The sequence below is a fragment of the Mirounga leonina genome, unplaced genomic scaffold (assembly GCF_011800145.1).
Source record: "Mirounga leonina isolate KUSES-001 unplaced genomic scaffold, KU_Mleo_1.0 Mir_151, whole genome shotgun sequence".
Classification (NCBI taxonomy): Eukaryota; Metazoa; Chordata; class Mammalia; order Carnivora; family Phocidae; genus Mirounga; species Mirounga leonina.
Window position 1 is genome coordinate 28745513 of NW_023270377.1, and position 20006 is coordinate 28765518.

At 38.9% G+C, this 20006-nt stretch overlaps 1 protein-coding gene across 1 annotated transcript in view; it reads right to left on the reverse strand.

Moving 5' to 3' along the window:
- Nucleotides 1–2662, reverse strand: part of ADAM23 (ADAM metallopeptidase domain 23) — a 170269-nt gene extending 167607 nt beyond the window's left edge. Inside the window, exon 1 of the mRNA XM_035007297.1 lies at nt 2638–2662. Coding sequence (XP_034863188.1) covers nt 2638–2647 — 10 coding nt within the window. The 5' untranslated portion in view covers nt 2648–2662. The remainder of the gene's footprint in view (nt 1–2637) is intronic.
- Nucleotides 2663–20006: the final 17344 nt, after the last annotated feature.

Here is a 20006-nt window from a genome sequence, read left to right on the forward strand (position 1 = left end):
GTCTTTTGCACTATCATCGAAAGACTGCATTTATTTGTAAAACTTTAATGTTTACAGGGCGCCTGGGTGGCTCAGTTGGTTAAGCGACTGCCTTCGGCTCAGGTCATGATCCTGGAGTCCCGGGATCGAGTCCCGCATCGGGCTCCCTGCTCGGCAGGGAGTCTGCTTCTCCCTCTGACCCTCCTCCCTCTCATGCTCTCTGTCTCTCATTCTCTCTTTCTCAAATAAATAAAAAAAATCTTTAAAAAAAAAAAAAAACTTTAATGTTTACAGACATGGCTGGAGGCAAGATAATGTATCAGCAAATGAGACTATGAGTTAGAGAAGGAGTAAATCCCTCAGAAAAATTTACCAGAAGCTTGATCCTTAAACCATATATTTAAGGGAAGGTTAAAAACAGAATCAAATATTCTTTAAGTGGATAATGTGTTAGATTTAGTAATAGTCTCATTAGGTAGTTTGGAATATTTATGGTTATACAGTTTAGTTCCAAATATTTTCTATGCTCTCATAATATTTAATAACTTTGTTAATCACTACCTGCTGCTTTGCTGTATATTTGTGTTTGTGCATACCACCTTTCCACTAAACTGGGCTGCATCGTGATCATCCCTGGTCCCCAGAGCCTATGATATAGTACCCAGAATGGAGTCCACATTTGACCAATGTGTGTTGAGTAGAGGGCCAGCCACAGGCAGGAGAGGGAAGGATTCAGCAAGCTGGGCTAGAATGTAGAAAGGAATGTACCAGAAGTTTGAGTGCTGTGATGGCTCTGGTTAGATATGTGTGCTGGATCCCACAGGCATCCAGGACCATTGGAGTGGCCTGGTCAATGCAGCAGACATGAGGAACGGTCGCAGTTGTAGGTGAAGGCAAGAGGCCAGAAGGTCCATGGGAAGGAAATTACACCAGGGGATGTGGACCCCAAGTGAACACAAATAAGAGTGTGTGTGACCAGTGCCCAGAAAGAGTAGCCATACTGCTCATAAACATTGTTCCGCTGGTCTGGTCCTGAAAGATACCAGAAGTCCTCTCTTGGCTACAGTCTGTTGCAGGGGCAGAACTGGACCCACTTTGTAACCAGTGAAATAACTGGGCCTGGTCAGGAGCAAGTAAAAGTAGGGGTAGGGGGCATCTGCGTAGCTCAGTCGGGTTAAGCATCTGCCTCCAGCTCAGTTCATGATCCCAGAGTCCTGATCAGCAGGGAGCCTGCTTCTCCCTCTCCCCCCTGCTCCTGCTCTCTCTCGCGCTCTCTCTCTCTCAAATAGATAATAAAATATTAAAAAAAGAAAAAAAAAAAGGAAGGGGTAGAAATATTAGATTTGGAAGGCATCTGACTCTAAGGGGCTGAGACGGGGGGAGAAGGCAGATAAACGGATCGCAGAAAGAGGGCCTTAGAAGGCGAAAGCTGGAAAAAAAAAACAAACAAACAGGAGGGCAGTGTAACAAAGCAGATTCACAAGAGCAAGTAGAATGGAATAATCATGTGGCCAAAAAGCCAAGGTCGAAGAAGGCACGCAGCAAACTGGTGGATGGCGCTGAGGCCGAGGGGCGGTCTGCCGAGTGAAGCGAGAGCACGAACACCGACGGGGACGGCAGGGCTCCCATTCGGCAGAGCTGGCTGGGGGCAGATCCTGGGACAGATTCCGCTCTGGCAAGAGAGTTATTTGTTCCCCAAACTAATCACCCACATGAGAACTGGAATCATTTCTTGACAGATTCCGCTCTGGAAGGTTTCTCCTTCTCTTTTTAGAATGGCTGTGAACACTGACTTTACAAGTGGAAATGAATATCCCCAAGGACAGAAGACAATGTGCTTCTCAGGGAAAGTGAGAAAAGAGTGAGATCTATTATTGGTGCTTTCCACATGGTTCAAGGGTCAGCAAACATTTTCTATAAAGGGCCAGATAGTAAATATTTTAGGCCTTGTGTGCCATATGGTCTCTGACGCATATTCTTTTTTTTTTTTACAACCCTTTTAAAAATGTAAAAAGCATGCAGCCTGCAGGCCCTCATTTGTCAACCTACCATTTTTAACTACATGTGTGTATAAATATCTATCTTAAGCTTAACATTTTTCATCAACTGCATTATCTCGTCTGCTTGTGAGCAGAAAAGCATGTGCAATAATAGACATGGTTCTAACTCCCAAAAAGCCACCTCTTTGCTGAAATTTAGCTATTCATCTCATTAACAATGCCTTTGTTTAATTCTTAATACACACGCATCCTTTGAAGGGATTCCTAAGGAGAGAAGCGTTCCTCTATTTAGAGATAATTCCTAGACTTAGACAATGGAGGGGAATGCCAGAAATCATTCCGCCCCCGCCCCCCAAAAAATACAGATACCGAAAGATCCCGGACTGTTCTCTTGTTTTGCCAAGATATATTTTCCAGTGAGCAGGGAAATGCTGAATATATGCTACAGTCATGACAGGTCAGGGGACAGAGTCACACGCGCAGTGGCAGCCCTTCCTGGAGCCTGTCACCCTCCACGATCTGCCTGTATTCCTCAAAACTCAGTCCCGAGGAGGCTCTGAGGCAGCAAGTACGTTCTCCAGACACAGGGCCACGCCCGACGTCTCGGGCAACCTTCAAGTGCATGAAAAATAAGTCTGCAAGTCTATGTTAAATATACCTCTGCTCATTCTGAAGGATTGACCACAGTGGGACAATTTCGGAAGTCAAGAGGTAGCTTCATTCCAACAGTCCTGGGGCAGGGAGGAAAGAATGCATTACCAAAACTGCAATGGCCACAGGCATTTCTAGTGGAAGAGTTGTACAGACAAAAATGTATCAGACTGTCAAAGCATGAACATATCTAAAGAAAGGTAACCACTGTTAAAAACCTAAAATTAAGTTCTGCATGGATTTGATGTTAAATGAAGGATAATTAGGACTTCCTGACAGAACAGGATACATTTGAAAAACAATTTAATTTTTTTTCCCACCATGCAAACACTAGGCTAGTTTATCCCACAGTTTGGAGCATTTACAAGCTGTAGCACAAAGGGATAAACAAGCATGTCCTGATGATTTGCGGTGATGACATATGTTATTCAAAACTGGGAAGAACTGTGTTTATTAAGAATAATCTGAGTCAACACATAATCATTAAGCCCTCACTGTGTCACAGAGCAACACTCGAAGGAAATTGCCACATACTAATTGGGTAGGTGCGCGGAAACCTCAACTACTTTTAGAGACAGCAAGTGAATTTTATCTGAGCAGGTCAGAACTCCAGCAGCAGAATTAATATACCAATGATAATCCCTAACATTTGCATAATAACAATAGTTAAGCCCTTTAATAATGTCTGCTTTAATAATTACTGTGCATTTACACATCACAAAGTGCTTTTATCTGTTTTATTTTATTTGATCCTCAATTCTGTGACACAGCGAGGGCAATTACTACTATTTTTTTTAGAAGCTCCATCTTAGATGTGAGGATACCAAGGCTCACTGGTTTTGCAGTGATTCTCCATCCTGGCTGCACATCCAAATTACCTAGAGAGCTTTAACAACTTATCGATGCCTGACTATTTAGAATCTTCAAGAGTGGAATCCAACATTAGTGTTTTTAAAATCCTCCTGGATTAATTGAATGCACAGCCAGGGTTAAAATGCACTGGGTCAAGGGATTTCCCAAGATCACTTCAGAACTAGAATTAGAACCATGATTTCAAGTCCTGTTCTGTTCCCAAGGTATTTTCCCTATGTCTGCTCTTTTCACAAGAGAGATTAAAAAAAAAAAAAAAAAAAAAAAAACAGTTTAGTACAATTGTCACAGGATCTAAGAAAATATAGAATTAGGAAACATTTGAATCAGAAGTTACCTTTGAGACCATCTAGGAATTCAAAGTTATTATTGTACAATTGTAGAAGCAAAGGAGCAGAGTTTCAGCTTGTTGCCCAAGGCCACATCAATCTGTGGCAGAGCTGGGACTGGATTCAGGTTTCCTTTCTCCAGACTTTCCAGTACTTTCCATCATGCTTTGTATGTGCTTTGTTTAGTATATGTGCTGCCGAAGCGAGCATAGTATGTGCTTTGTTTAAAAAAAAACAAAAATTGGCAAAAATCCTGGTCACTCTACAATGTAATCCACTTCCTATCTCCCACAGGACCTTGCTTTGTAAAGACAAAGAAGGTTGTAGCTCTGAGGTCTGGTCCCAGTATGATCAGTCCCTCTACACCCAGTTCCATAGTTCGGCCACATAGAAAAGCCTCATGCTACAGCCCGGAAGTAGCCCAATATGAACAAAAAGTACTGTGTGGGGTGGTCTCACGTCTCTGGAGGTAATCCATCCAAATAAAATAGCTATCCCCACACAGGCACGGTCTCCTCCAATAGGACATCCCCTCCCCGAGATACATTTGCTACAAGTGATGAACCTACACTACTTCCCTTGCCTTTCATGTCTCAAATATTTCCAAGGGGTAATTTTCTCATCTAGTGAATTTCTTGTACTAGTTTCAGTGTATTCAGAATTCAACAACTGCAGCTTCTTAAATCCTGTCTTAGATAGTCCCAAGTTTGGTGAGAAACAGAAAAGAACACAGGGAAGAATAAAAACAAAATAATAACAAAATAACAAGGAGAAGGAGGAGGAGGAAGAAGAGGAATTATTTATACAGCACCTACCATGTGCCGGATACTGAGTTAAGCACTTTATCTGGATGATCTCATTCAATTTCATGCAACTCTATGAAGGAGCTACTATTGTAACCCCCATTTTGACTGATGAGGGAACAGAGACTCACTTGTCTGCAGTCACGTGACTACTAGGAAGACGAGCTGGGTCAGGAGCCATGTTTGCCTGACTCCAAAGCAGAAACTGCCACCCACACCAGAATGGCTCACAAACCCTATCAATCTATCAAGTGTGATAATAAAATTTACCAAAAATATTACTAAAATTCAATCCTCTACCTATTTCACATTTAATTAACAATTAATTTGTTTAAAACCGGGGCTGAGAAATGCATTACTACATAATCTATTTGACCACTGCCCCAAAACCAAAAAACCTAAAATAGTCTCTTGGAAGGATCTATAATATTTTTAAATCATGGCACTTGGCTACAAATATAATTTTAGATTTTATTTTGTCTGTTTAAAACCACTGACATAAGGGCGCCTGGGTGGCTCAGTCCGTTAAGTGTCTGCCTTCAGCTCAGGTCATGATCCCAGAGTCCTCCCTTCAGCAGGGAGTCTGCTTCTCCCTCTGCCCCTCCTCCCACTCGTTCTCTCACTCTCTCTCTCTCTCTTAAATAAATAAATAATCTTTAAAAAGAAAAAAAACCTACTGACATATTATTGATCCTTACACGGAACTGTTCTGAATTATGTCCCTCATTCCGCATTAGAGACTTCTGAATATAGACATTCTATACAATTATTTGCATAATTCCAAAACAAAACCTAACTATGGACCAGACATTGGTTTCTTACGCTGAAGTACCACTCCACAAGAGAGGGCCAAGATCCTCACTTACTAGAGAATTTAATTTTTTCTAAATTTTAAATTAACCACATAGCCACCCATTAGATTTAGTTTAATCTGATCAATATTATAATTAGCAACATTTATTAATCCACCCCATGAAACAATATTAGATTTTGCCAACATATTAACATGTTGAGATTTCTAAAGACGTAACTATGAAAGCTTAAACCTTGATCAGTGGTCATTATATATTTATATTCTGTTATTCTAAGGCAAAAAGAACAGCTAAGATTTATAGAGCTCCTTAGATCACATAATATGCTTTTGCTCTCCTTTTGTTGTTCACTATACTGCAGCATGTAAATTAAAACCAAGCTGGCTGGATTATCTCTGTTAGCTTGCCATGGGATTAGACTATTCACGTCATGGATACAGATGTGGTTAGAGATAGAGAATAAATGATAGACACAATCACTTCTCCAGAAGGAAAAGAGAAAACTCGAGGATTCTCCAGAAACATTTTAAGACTTTTTATTTGCTATTCTGATAAATTATCTGAGGGGTAGATTGCATGCCAAAATGCCCTATCCTGCAGAAAACATTAAGTTCTTCCATGTAAGAAAATGTTTGAGCGAACTGAGATAAACTATAAACAAATTTCTTGAGGCTGTGTGACATGGCCAAAAAAAAAACTAATAAAAGAATATTATTATCAACAAGTTTTGGAATAAGTAATCTAAACTATTTACATATCCAAATAGCTATGCATCCCACCTTCAAACATCCCTGCACACATGGAAGATTATCCAAGTTAGAGCTGGCAATAACACTCACATGCATGCACGTGCGTGCACACACATACACAAACTCCTTCAACTCCAACGTGGGAAACAGACTGTGGAGTTGATTGTCCCCTGAATAAAACAACTTCATCTAAAAATGACAACAAAACAATATTGATAATCAAATAGAAAATATGATCAAAATTACACCAAATTATGATGTACAAAGCCTATAAAGGAATTAAACATGATCCAGGGAAAAGCATTTTAAATGACCAAGCTGCTGCCAGATGAAAACACCTAAAAAAATAAGAACCATACCATCTGGCATGATAAAGAATGAGAGAGGATATTTTCAAAGATTTTAACATCATGATCATTGTAGATAAGGTGAGCATAACCATCCAAATCCTAAAATATTTTCATGAAGGGGTAGCATCTGAAATTTGAGAAATAAATTTTGTGCAAATAACAAGTAGCACCCCACGTGGTGTTAAATTATGGACCCCTCTTTGGAAATGTTCCCTGCTCAGAGATCTCCCCACTTATGAAAGTTTTCTAAGAAATCGGTTCCCATGATTATGTCTACACTTCATGGTCTTGCTCCCCAAGTTCCTCTCCAAATCCAGCCATAGTTTGTTCATTTAGAATCAGGTACTTGACGTAAGATGGACCACTCACAGTGTTTCATCTTCCAGGCACACTTGATTGGTTCACTATGGCCCATCAAGTCCTTACTTGAAACTTTTTTTTATTAAGACTTTTTTAGAGCAGCTTAAGGTTTGCAGCAAAATTGAGGGAAAGGTACAGAAAGTTCCCATATACTCCCTGTCCCCACACATGCATAGCCTCCTCCAATTTGACATCCCCTCCCAGAGGTACATTTATTACAAGTGATGAACCTACACTGACACATAATCACCAAAGGTCCATAACTATCACTCTTGGTTGTTGTACATTCTATGGATATAGACAAATGTACAATATATATCCATCATTATGGTATCATACAGAGTATTTTCACTGCCCTAGAAATCGTCAGTGCTTTGCCTATTCATCCCTTCTTGCCCCAACTCTGGACAACTACTGAACTTTTTACTATCTCCATACTTTTGCCTTTTCCAGAATGACATATAGTTGGAATCCTATATTATGTATCCTTTTCAGATTCGCTTCTTTCACTTGTTAGTATGCATTTTACAGTTCCTTCATGTTTTTTCATAGCTTGATAGCTCATTTATTTGTAGTGTTGTATAATATTCCATTGTCTGAAAGCACCACAGTTTATTTATCCATGCGCCTACTGAAGTATATCTTGGTTGCTTCCAAGTTTTGGCAATTATGAATAAAGCTGCTATAAACATCTGTGTGCAGGTTTTTGTGTGAACATAAGTTTTCAATTCCTTTGGGTAAATACCAAGAAGCACGTTTGCTGGATCTTATGGTAAAAATATGTTGAGTTTTTAAGAAACCACCAAACTGGCTTCCAAAGTGAACGTTCCAGTTTGCTTTCCCACCAGCAATGAATGAGAGCTTCTGTTCCATCTTCTCACCAGCACTGGTGCCATCAGTGTTGTAGATTTTGGCCATTCTAATAGGTGTATAGTGGTATCTCATTGTTGCTTTAATTTGCATTTCCCTGATGGTATATGACGTGGAGGATCTTTTCATACACTTATTTCCATCTATATATCTTCTTTGGTGAGATGTTTGTTCAGGTCTTTGGCCCATTATTGTTGAATTTTAAGCATTCTTCATATATTTGGGATAACAGTCCTTTATCAAATGTGTCTTTCGAAAATATTTTGTTTCCTCTGTGGCTTGTCTTTTTCTTCTCTTGACATTGATTGTTTTCTGCAGAGCATAAGTTTTTAATTTTAATGAAGTCCAGCTTATCAATTATTTCTTTCATGGATTGTACCTTTGTAATATCCACCAAATAAGCTGATGAGATTTTGATTGGGATTATACTGAATCTGTAGATCTAGTTGGGAAGAATTAACATCTTGACAATATTAAGTCTTCCCACCATAAACGAGAAATATCTCTCCTTTGTTTTTATTCATCAGGGTTTTGTAGTTTCCCTCATATATATCATATATATTTGGTTAGATTTATATGTAAGTATTTTACTTTTGGAGGTGCTAATATAAATAGTATTGTGTTTTTAATTTCAAATTCCACTTATTCATTGCTAGTATATAGGAAATCAGTTGACTTTTGTATATTAACCTTGTGTCCTGCAATTTTGCTATACTTGCTTATTAGTTCCAGGATTTTTTTGTTGAGGCTTTTGTATTTTCTACATAGATGATCATATCATTTGTGAACAAATATTGCCTTACTTTTCCTTCCCTATCTGTATGCCTTTTATTTCCTTTTCTTGTGTTATTGCATTAGCTAGAATTTCCAGTATAATGTTGTAAAGGAGTGGGGAGAGGAGACTTCCTTGTCTTGTAGGAACTTTTCTTACATTGAAACTAGAAAAAGAGAGTGGGTCCCTCTATGGGGATATAAAGTTCAGCATTTTTGTTCCCCATTGTAAAGAAATTGAGGATAGTGCCCATTTGCAGTGAGAAGCACTAAGAGGATCCCAATTAGGAGAACAGAAAATTTATTTTCCAAACTGAGAAACTTTTGAGAGTGAAACAGGTGCTATTAATGCTTAAGCCAAGAGAGGATGCATAAACCAGAAATGTCTCAGAAAAAGCCAGGTGTATGGTCCCCCTAGTCCTTACTAATAAACAGACAACAATGAAAGAAGTGAACAATGTCCAATCTTACATGACTTTTGTATGCAGAATTTGAATATTGCAGAGGCTTGTTCTGAAAAAATTAATTTTCACCTTAATTGTAGTACTAAAGTTAACTAAATGATATTCTATTATTTCTGGTTGCTATAAAGAAACATTAAAAAAAATAGGGGCACCTGGTTGGCTCAGTTGGTAGAGCATGCAACTCTTGATCTCAGGGTCATGAGTCAGGCCCCTTGTTGAGCATAGAACTTACTTTAAAAAAACAAAAATAGCAAAAAGATAGTATAATTGACATGAAGCTGGGATGCCCAGAAGTCCCCTTAATAAGGGCTTGTTGCTCTAACTGCTGGGAGTGGTGTCAGCAGACACCCTCAAATGTCAGTCCATTTAGGGATTGCTTCAGTGGCAGAGAGTATTATCACTCCCAGGGGTGCCCAAGATCACACTATTCTATGGGTGATCCACATCCAACTGGTTGAGGGAGGGATATAAAGGCCTGACCATTTTGAAAAAAAAAGAGGAAGGACTCAAATAAACAAAATCATTAATGAAAAAGGAGGAATAACAACCAACATCACAGAAATACAAACAATCGTAAGAGAATATTATGAAAAATTAACTTAGAAGAAATGGATACATTCCTAGAAATGTATAACCTACCAAAACTGAAACAGGAAGAAATAGAAAATTTGAACAGACCGATTACTAGCAATGAAATTAAATCAGTAATCAAAAACTCCAACAAACAAAAGTGCAGGGCCTGACGGCTTTACAGGCAAATTCCCACCAAACATTTAAAGAAGAGTTAGTACTTATTCTTCTCAAACTCCAAAAAATAGAAGAGGAAGGAAAACTTCCAAATTCATTTTAGAGACCAGCATTACCCTGATATCAAAACCAGATAAAGACACCACAAAAATGAGAACTACAGGCCAATATCCCTGATGAACATAGATGCAAAGAGTCTCAACAAAATACTGGCAAACCAAATCCAACAATACATTAAAAAAAAAAATCATTCACCACAATCAAGTGGGATTCATTCCCAGGATGGAAGGGTGGTTCAGTATTCATAAATCAATCAGTGTGATACATCACATCAATAAGAGAAAGGATAAAAACCATAGGATCATTTCAATAGATGCAGAAAAAGCATTAGACAAAGTACAATAACCACTCATGAGAAAAGCCCCCAACAAAGTAGGGTTAGAGAGAACATACCTCAACATAATAAAAGCCTTATATGAAAAGCCCACAGCCAATATCATACTCAAGAGGGAAACACTGAGAACTTCTCCACTAGGGTCAGAAACAAGACAAGGATGTCCACTCTTACCACTTTTATTCAATATAGTACTGCAAGTCCTAGCCACAGCCATCAGAGAACAAAAAGAAATAAAAGGCATCAGAATTGGTAAGGAAGAAGTAAAACTTTCACTATTTGCAGATAATATATTATATATAGAAAACCCTAAAGACTCCACCAAAAAACTACTAGAACTGGTACACAAATTCAGTAAAGTTACAGGACACAAAATCAATGTACAGAAATCTGTTGCAATTCTATACACTAATAATGAAGCAACAGAAAGAGAAATTAAGAAAACAATCCCAAGGACGCCTGGGTGGCTCAGTCGTTAAGCATCTGCCTTCAGTTCAGGTCATGATCCCAGGGTCCTGGGATCGAGCCCCACATCAGGCTCCCTGCTCCACGAGAAGCCTGCTTCTCCCTCTCCCTCTCCCCCTGCTTGTGTTCCCTCTCTCGCTGTGTCTCTCTCTGTCAAATAAATAAATAAATAAATAAAATCTTAAAAAAAAAAAGAAAAGAAAACAATCCCATCTATAACTGCACCAAAAATAATAAAATATGTAGGAATAAACTTAACCAAAGAGGTGAAAGATCTGTACTCTGAAAACTAGAAAACACTGATGAAAGAAATTGAAGACAACACAAAGAAATGGAAAGACATTCCATTCTCATGGATTGGAAGAACAAATATTAAAATGTCTATACTATCGTGTCTATTATGCAAGCCCTATCAAAATACCAATACCATTTTTCACAGAACTACATAGAACAAACAATCCTAAAATTTGTATGAAACCACCAAAGACCCCAAATAGAGCAATCCTGAAAAAGAAAAACAAAACTCAAGGTATCACAATTCCAGACTTCAGGTTATATTATAAAGCTGCAGGAAGCAAAACAGTATGGTACTGGCACAAAAATAGACACATAGATCAATAGAATAGAATAAAAAAAACAGAAATAAACCCACAATTATATGGTCAATTAATCTTGAACAAGGAGGCAAGAATATCCAATGGGAAAAAGACAGTCCTTCAACAAATGGCGTTGGGAAAACTGAACAGCTACATGCAAAAGAATGAAACCGGACCACTTTCTTATACCATACACAAAAATAAACTCAAAATGTATTAAGGACCTAAATGTGAGACCTGAAACAATAAAAATCCTAGAAGAGAGCACAGGCAGAGATTTCTCTGATATCAGCCATAGAAACTTCTTTCTGGATATGTCTCCTGAGGCAAGGATAATAAAAGCAAAAATAGACTATCAAAATAAAAAGCTTCTGCACAGTGAAAAAAAAATCAACAAAACTAAAAAGCAACCTACTGAATTGGAGAAGATATTTGCAAATGACATATCTCATAAAGGGCTAGTATCCAAAATATATAAAGAACTGATACAACCCAAGCTCCCAAAAAACAAATAATCTAATTTAAAAATGGGTGGAAGACACGAACAGACATTTCTCCAAAGAAGACATATAGATGGCCAACAGACACATAAAAAGATGTTCAACATCACTCATCATCAGGGAAATGCAAATCAAAACCACAATGAGATATCACTTCACACTTGTCAGAATGGCCAAAATCAAAAACACAGAAACACTAAGTGTTGGCGAGAATGTAGAGAGAAAGACTTGTAAGCTTTAACATACTGCAAACTTGTCAATTATCATATTTTGGAATTTACACTTACTTAAATGTTTGCTGATTGATATAGATTATTATACCAAAGTAATAGGTTTGGTTTATGCCTCCGATATTTAATATTTCTGTCATGGAAGAAAATGATGCTTTATTGTAGCATGAGCCTTGGGAAAAATCACAAGTTGTAGTTTGGTGATACCTAAGAACATGTATTCTATTTCATTTTCTGGGACTATTCCCAAAAATGGGGCAATGTTTGTGAGTGAACAGCCACCCTATGGGGTAAAGCACTGCAATACTTGTTATAATATAGTGGTTTTATTATTATAAATATACATATTCCTTAGTATCTAGGGTTTCTTTTCCCTTTATCACCATATCAAGTGTTCATCTATTTTATTGGCTCTCTGTCAATCACTATTAAGAAATAAGATACAAGCCACGTGCAGTCAACCAGGTGAGGCAAACACAAAAGGAACCCACCTCCAGTCTAGTACCAATGATACCTAAAGGTAACAGCAGTAATTATAATCTCTACTTGACAAAGTTCATCCTACACCCACTTTGACATGCACCCACATTTTGCTCTGTCCCTGCCCTGCCACTGCCCCCTTAGCCATCTTGCTCCCCATTGCTTCTGTCCCCTCACTATCCTTTTCCTCTCTCCTTAGCTTCTCTAGAATCATTTCCTCATTTATCTACTCCCTTGGGATCAGTACTCCTTAGGCTGACTATGGAACATATAACCTTTCTGTCTTGGCTTTGAAATAACTTCTCAGAAATTAAACCATGTTAAATAGTCCAACAGGCCAACCAAAACCATGCAGGGTGCTGTGGGGCTTTGCTAAGCAATGACTAGTGAGGGCAAGCTGAAAGAATGCACCCAGAACTAGGGAGCCTCCATTCTCAGTGAGGCAGTACTGGGAAGGGGGCGAAGCAATGCCTCTAACAAATTTGGCCATGTGCCCATTTTGCCTGGGATCAAGCCTCTCTGCAGATTCTGTTGGCTGTTTTTTGCTTATTGCAGATGAAAAGCTCACATGGTTGCTCCAAAGCAAGAAGAAATATTACTGGAATCATGAAAATAGCACATCACAGGAGGAAGCTGGCCATACTTAGAATGAGATAAAGTTAGACAAAAATGGCCCCAAATCATGAATTCGGAGAAGCTATGGGTCAAAAGTCATTAAATTCATCCTCCTTCCCAGAGCTGAGATTCCCTGTAAAACAAGGATAGAAAAGTCAAATGCTTATAGAGACCAGGCAGGCAATGGAAAAAGTGAAGGTACTGTGCCATTAGAAGTGTGGACCATGGCAAAAAGGGGGACACATGCCTTATCTACATGGGGCAGCCCCTACACAGCTCTGTCCAAATGTGGGTTTCAGGTAAATGGCCCATTGTTGCTAGATCTTCCAATTTTTCAAGAGGAATTGGAAATCCAAATTTTTGGTGACTTTTAAAAGTGATTCAATATTAACTACTTACTCAAATGTTTTTAAATACCTCCTGAAGTCAAAGACAACATAAAAGTGGACAAGATTTGGCTGACAAGAATGACTCTTGCTCTGTGAAAAATCTTACTGATGGCCTGACAGACATTTCAACAGCTCTAATCCTGAGCTCTTTCTTACACTCAACCAAGGACCATCTTGGCATAACTTCCACGCTAGATGATATTAATTCTGTCTTCTGGATCAAAACAGAACAACCCTGCTCCTTGTATCTCCTTTCTGTTCTGAAATATGTTCTTCAAAACCAAAATGCCTATGCCTTTATAACCTCTTTCTTTTTCTTATCCACCCAATCCCTTTTTGCTCTCCAAATTATCTTTTTTTTTTTAATTTGTCACTGGGTTATGCTTTTCTTTAAATTTTGTTTTGTTGTCATCTTGCTTCTTCTCAAGTACCTGCAGAGACTTCCTATTGCCTTTGGTTTCAAGTCCCTCATGATCTGACACATGGTTACCTATTTTAACATCCTAGTTTGTACCTTCTGCTCTAACATATTGTTAGTGAGAAATTATTCTTCCATCCCTGATGCTTCTTTCTAAGGGAGTGGAAGTCTATTGCATGCTACTCCTGGCTTTTCTCTGTCCTTTTACTGTCTCCACCCCTGGGGTACAGAAGAGATCTATCTGATGAGTAAATTTGAAAAGAATAAACTGGGCATGCTCAGATTAACTTTCCTTTCTTCTACTGGGACTGAGCTACTCACAGAGAATAGAAGTCCTCCATCAGTAATAGAGTGATGTTTCACCCTCCAACCTTCTTTCAATTTGTACAGAATCTGTTTAGAGAAATGGGAGCTATTTATTGGGCCCTCTGAAAAATATGATCCACCACATTCTCAGAAGATTCTAAAATGCCACAGATCACTGTAACAGAAAGGTACCTTGGAGAATATTAGTTCATTATCATCATGTATTAGAGAGAGGAAAAGTGAGTCCCAGAAAATTTAAGTAACCTGCCCCAAACTAGCCAGTTAGTAGTAGACACTAAACAAAATATTTAAAACAGGATTTGGGGGGCACCTGGGTGGCTTAGTCAGTTAAGCATCCAACTCTTGATTTTGGCTCAGGTCATGATCTCAGAGTCATGAGAGTGAGCCCAATGTTGGACTCCATGCTGGGCATGGAGTCTGCTTAAGATTCTCTATCTCTCCCTCTCCTTCTGCCCCTCCCCCTTCAAAAAAAATTTAGACTAACCATTAAAAAAATGTTTATGGATGTATCGCAAAATTCAAAGGTATCATCTTGGTTAATAATTATAAATTCTAATTAAATAATTTTGCTGTAATATTTATATACTCTATTAATTTTATGAGTACATTAAAGAATCTAAACTCTAGCTAGTCTTATGGCTTGGAACTCTGGTAATTCATATTACTCAAAGAAGCACTGTATTAGAGAAAAATATATCCAATATGATATATACATATCGAACCAATAGGAGATATACACACATACATACATATATACTTACACACACATACACACACACACATATGTAAAGAGATTTATTATAAGGAATTGGCTCACCCAATTATGGAGACTGAGAAGCCTCAAGACCTTAGTCAGCAAGGTAGAAACCCATAAAATCTATATATAGAGGAGGAGTCCAAGATGGTGGAGGAATAGGAGACCTTAGTTTCAACTCATCCCAGGAATTCAGCTAGATAGCTATCAAATCATTTTGAACACCTGCAAACTCAACTGGAAATCTAAGAAAAGAATTGCTGCTATTCTACAAATAGAAAAGTGACCACTTTCTGCAAGGTAGGAGGTGTGGAGAAGTGAATCTGAGGCGATATATGGGAAGGTAAACTGTGGGGGGGAGGGAGCCTCCATCAGAGGGCTACGGGAAAGTGATATATAGTGACAAAGCACAGAATCAGAACTTTTAGAAGTCTGTTCCAGTGAGGGACATCCCTGCCTAAAAGGTCCTTAGGTGGCAAAGTGGGGTGAAACTGTAGGTGGGATACTGTGGTCCCAGGATCTCCAGGGTCACAGAAAGAATGGGGGTGCTGGAGTGCAGCAGAGCTCCCAGGTATCAGAGAGGGGAAGCCAGCTGCAAACAGTGAGCCCAAGAGTGGGCTCTCAGCTCGGGGTTGCCATAAACCATGAACCGAGGTCTGGTCGAGCAATTGCTGTTCAAGCAGGGGCCCAACAAGCAGCAGAACCTGGGTGAGACCCTCATCCTTCCTCTGGGAGGAGCTGTGTGGGTGCATGCAGGATCCGCCAACTGCTCTTGGAGCGGGGACCTAGGAGGTGGCAGTACCCCAGCGAGACCCCCTCCCGGGAAGGAGGGTTATGGGGGCCCACCGCAGGAGTCTGCAGGGTTTGGAGACTCGAAGCAGGCACATACCTGAGATAGAAATGCTCAGACACAGGCTGACTGAGCATGGAGTGCAGATGGAGACCAGGGAGACAGGAGTGATCGACTGCTTTTCCCTGAGTGTGCACTGAAGAATCAGGGATGGGAGCTCTTGGCTCTGGGGCTGGAGATTGGGAGGCCACCATTTTCATTTTCATCCTCTAAAGCTGCGAGGAAAGCCTTCACATAACAAAAGCCACATAGAGCAATCCCAGAGCAGATTACTTAGCCTGGCCCCCTGGCAAGGGTGGTGCAATCGAACCGGGGCAAAGACACCTGAGAATCAGTGCACCAGGCCCCTCCCCCAGAAGATCAGCAAGAACATCCAGCTAAAACCAAGTTTACTGATCACACAGAACTACAAAACTCCAGTGCTAGGGGAAAATAGTATATAGAATTCATGGGTTTTTTTTCATGAATCCTAGTCTTTCAATTTTAATTTTTTTCTCTTTCCTTTTCAACCAATTTTTTATTTTATCAACTCTTTTTAAGTCTTTTTTAATTTTCATTTTTACAGTTACATTCTATCCTTTCATCATATTTAATTTTATTTTTGTACATATATAAGTTTTTCTTTCTTTACAATTTTGGGATGTAGTTTTCTATCAAACAGCCCAAAATACACACAGGATCCAGTGTATTGCTGCTCTGTTCTGTTCACCTGTCTGATTATATTCTCTTTCTTTTTTTTTTTTTAATTTTTATTTCTTTTTTGGTTTTCGGTCTATTCTGATTTGTCTAGAGTATATTTCTCTGGGGTCGTTGTTGCCATTTTAGTATTTTGTTCTTTTGTTCATCTATTCTTCTCTGGGCAGAATGACAAGACAGAAAAACTCACCTCAAAAAAGAGAACAAGAGTCAGTACTGACTACCAGAGACTTAATCAGTATGGATATAAGTAAGATGTTAGAACCAGAGTTCAGAATAATAATTATAAAGATAGTAGATGGGCTTGGGGCGCCTTGGTGGCTCAGTCATTAAGCATCTGCCTTCGGCTCAGGTCATGATCCCAGAGTCCTGGGATTCGACCCCACATCGATGGGCTTGAAAAAAGCGTAGAAGACACTAGAGAATCCCTTTCTGGAGAAATAAAAAGAACTAAAATCTAACCAAGTCAAAATCAAAAAGGCTATGAATGAGATGCAATCAAAAATGGAGGCTCTAACTGCTATCCTCTAACTGAGAATAAATGAGGCAGAGGAGAGAATTAGAAAACAAAATGATGGAGAATAAAGAAGCTGAGAAAAAGAGAAACAACTACTGGATCACAAGGAGAAAGTTGGAGAGATAAGTGATACCATAAAGTAGAACAATTTTAAAATAATTAGGATCCCTAGAAGAAGGGGGGGGCAGAAGATATAATGGAGCAAATTATAGCAGAGAACTTCCCTACTCTGGGGAAGGAAACAGGCATTCAAGTCCTGGGCTGCAAGGGTGGCTCAACATCCTCAAATCAATCAATATGATACACTACATTAATTAAAGAAAGGACAAGAACCCTATGATTCTCACAATACATGCAGAAAAAGCATTTGATAAAGCACAGCATCCTTTCTTGATTAAAACTCTTCACAGTGTAGGGATATAGGGAACATACCTCAATATCATAAAAGCCATATACAGAAAATCCACAGCAAATATCATTCTCAATGGGGAAAAACTGAGAGCTTTTCCTCTAAGGTCAGGAACATGACAGGGATGTCCACTATCACTAGTACTAGAAGTCCTAGTCTCAGAAATCAGACAACAAAAAGAAATAAAAGGCATCCAAATCAGCAAAGAATAAGTCAAACTCTCACTCTTTGTGGATGACATGATACTCTATGTGGAAAACCCAAAAGACTCCACCCCAAAATTGCTTGAACTCATACAGGAATTCAGCAATGTGGCAGGATATAAAATCAATGCACAGAAATCAGTGGCATTTCTATACACTAACAATGAGACAAAAGAAAGAGAAATTAAGGAGTCAATCCCATTTACAATTACACCCAAAACCATAAGATACCTAGGAATAAACCTAACCAAAGAGGCAAAGGATCTGTACTCAGAAAACTAGAGAACATTCATGAAGGAAATTGAGGAAGACAGAAAGAAGTGGAAAAACGTTCCATGCTCATGGACTGGAAGAAGAAATATTGTGAAAATGTCTATGCTATCTAGAGCAATCTACACATTTAATGCAATCTCTATCAAAATACCAGCAACTTTTTTCACAGAGCTGGAACAAATAATCCTAAAATTTGTATGGAACCAAAAAGGGCCCCGAATAGTCAAAGGAATGTTGAAAAAGAAAAGCAAAGCTGGTGGCATCACAATTCTGGACTTCAAGCTCTATTACAAAGCTGTCATCATCCAGACAGTATGGTACTGGCACAAAAACAGACACATAGATCAATGGAACAGAATAGAGAACCCAGAAATGGACCCTCAACCCTATGGTCAACTAATCTTCAACAAAGCAAGGAAGAATATCCAATGGAAAAAAGACAGTCTCTTCAACAAATGGTGTTGGGGAAATTGGACAGCCACATGCAGAAGAATGAAATTGGGCCATTTCCTTATACCACACACAAAAATAGAATCAAAATGGATGAAAGCCCTAAATGTGAGATAGGAACCCATCAAAATCCTTGAAGAGAACATAGGCAACAACCTCTGTAACCTCAGCCACAGCAACTTCTCGCTAAACACGTCTCTAAAGACAAGTGAAACAAAGGCAAAAATGAACTATTGGGACTTCAACAAGATAAGAAGCTTTTGCACAGCCAAGGAAACAATCGACAAAACCAAAAAACAACCGACAGAATGGGAGAAGATATTTGCAAATGTCTTATCAAATAAAGGGCTAGTATCCAAAATCTATAAAGAACTTATCAAACTCAATACCCAAAGAACAAATAATCCAATCAAGAAATGGGCAGAAGACATGAACAGACATTTCTGCAAAGAAGACATCCAAATGGCCAACAAACACATGACAAAATGCTGAACATCACTTGGCATCAGGGAAATACAATCAAAACCACAATGAGATACCACCTCACATCAGTCAGAATGGCTAAAATTAACAAATCAGGAAACGACAGATGTTGGCGAGAATGTGGAGAAAGAGGAACCCTTCTACATTGTTGGTGGGAATGCAAGCTGGTGCAGCCACTCTGGAAAACAGTATGGAGGTTCCTCAAAAAGTTGAAAATAGAGCTACCCTATGACCCAGCAATTGCACTACTGGGTATTTACCCCAAAGATACAAATGTAGTAATCCGAAGGGGTACATGCACCCCAATGTTTATAGCAGCAATGTCCACAATAGCCAAACTATGGAAAGAGCCAAGATGTCCATCTACAGAAGAATGGATATAGAAGATGTGAGATATATATATAAACACCCACAATGGAATACTACTCAGCCATCAAAAAAAATGAAATCTTACCATTTGCAATGACGTGGATGGAACTAGAGGTTATTATGCTAAGTGAAATAAGTCAGTCAAAGAAAGACAATCATCATATGATCTCACTCATGTGGAATTTAAGAAACAAAACAGAGGATCATAGAGGAAGGGAGGGAAAAATAAAACAAGATAAAATCAGAGCGGGAGACAACCCATAAGAGACTCTTAATCATAGGAAATAAACTTAGGGTTGCTGGAGGGGACAGAGGTGGAAGGAGGGGGTAACTGGGTGATGAACATTAAGGAGGGCATGTGATGTGGGGTTTGAGTCCCACATTGGGCTCTACAATGGGCATGGAGCCTACTAAACAAACAAACAAAAAATAACAAGTGTTGGTGAAGATGTGGAGAAATTGGAACCCTTGTCCACTGTTGGAAGGGATGTAAACTGATACAGCGACAATGAAAAACAGTATGGAGTTTCCTAAAAAATTAAAATTGGATTTACCATGTGATCCAGCAACCCTACTTCTAGGTAAATATCTGAAGGAAGTGAAATCACTATTTTGAAGAGATAGATACCTGCACCTCCATATTCATTGTAGCATTATTCACAATAGCCAAGACATTAAAACAACCTAAGTATCCATCAACATATAAATGGATAAAGAAAATGTGGTACATATACACATAGAATATTATTCAACCATAATGAAGAAGGAAATCTGGCCATTCACAACAACATGGATTGACCTTGAGGACATTATGCTAAGTGAAATAAGTCAGG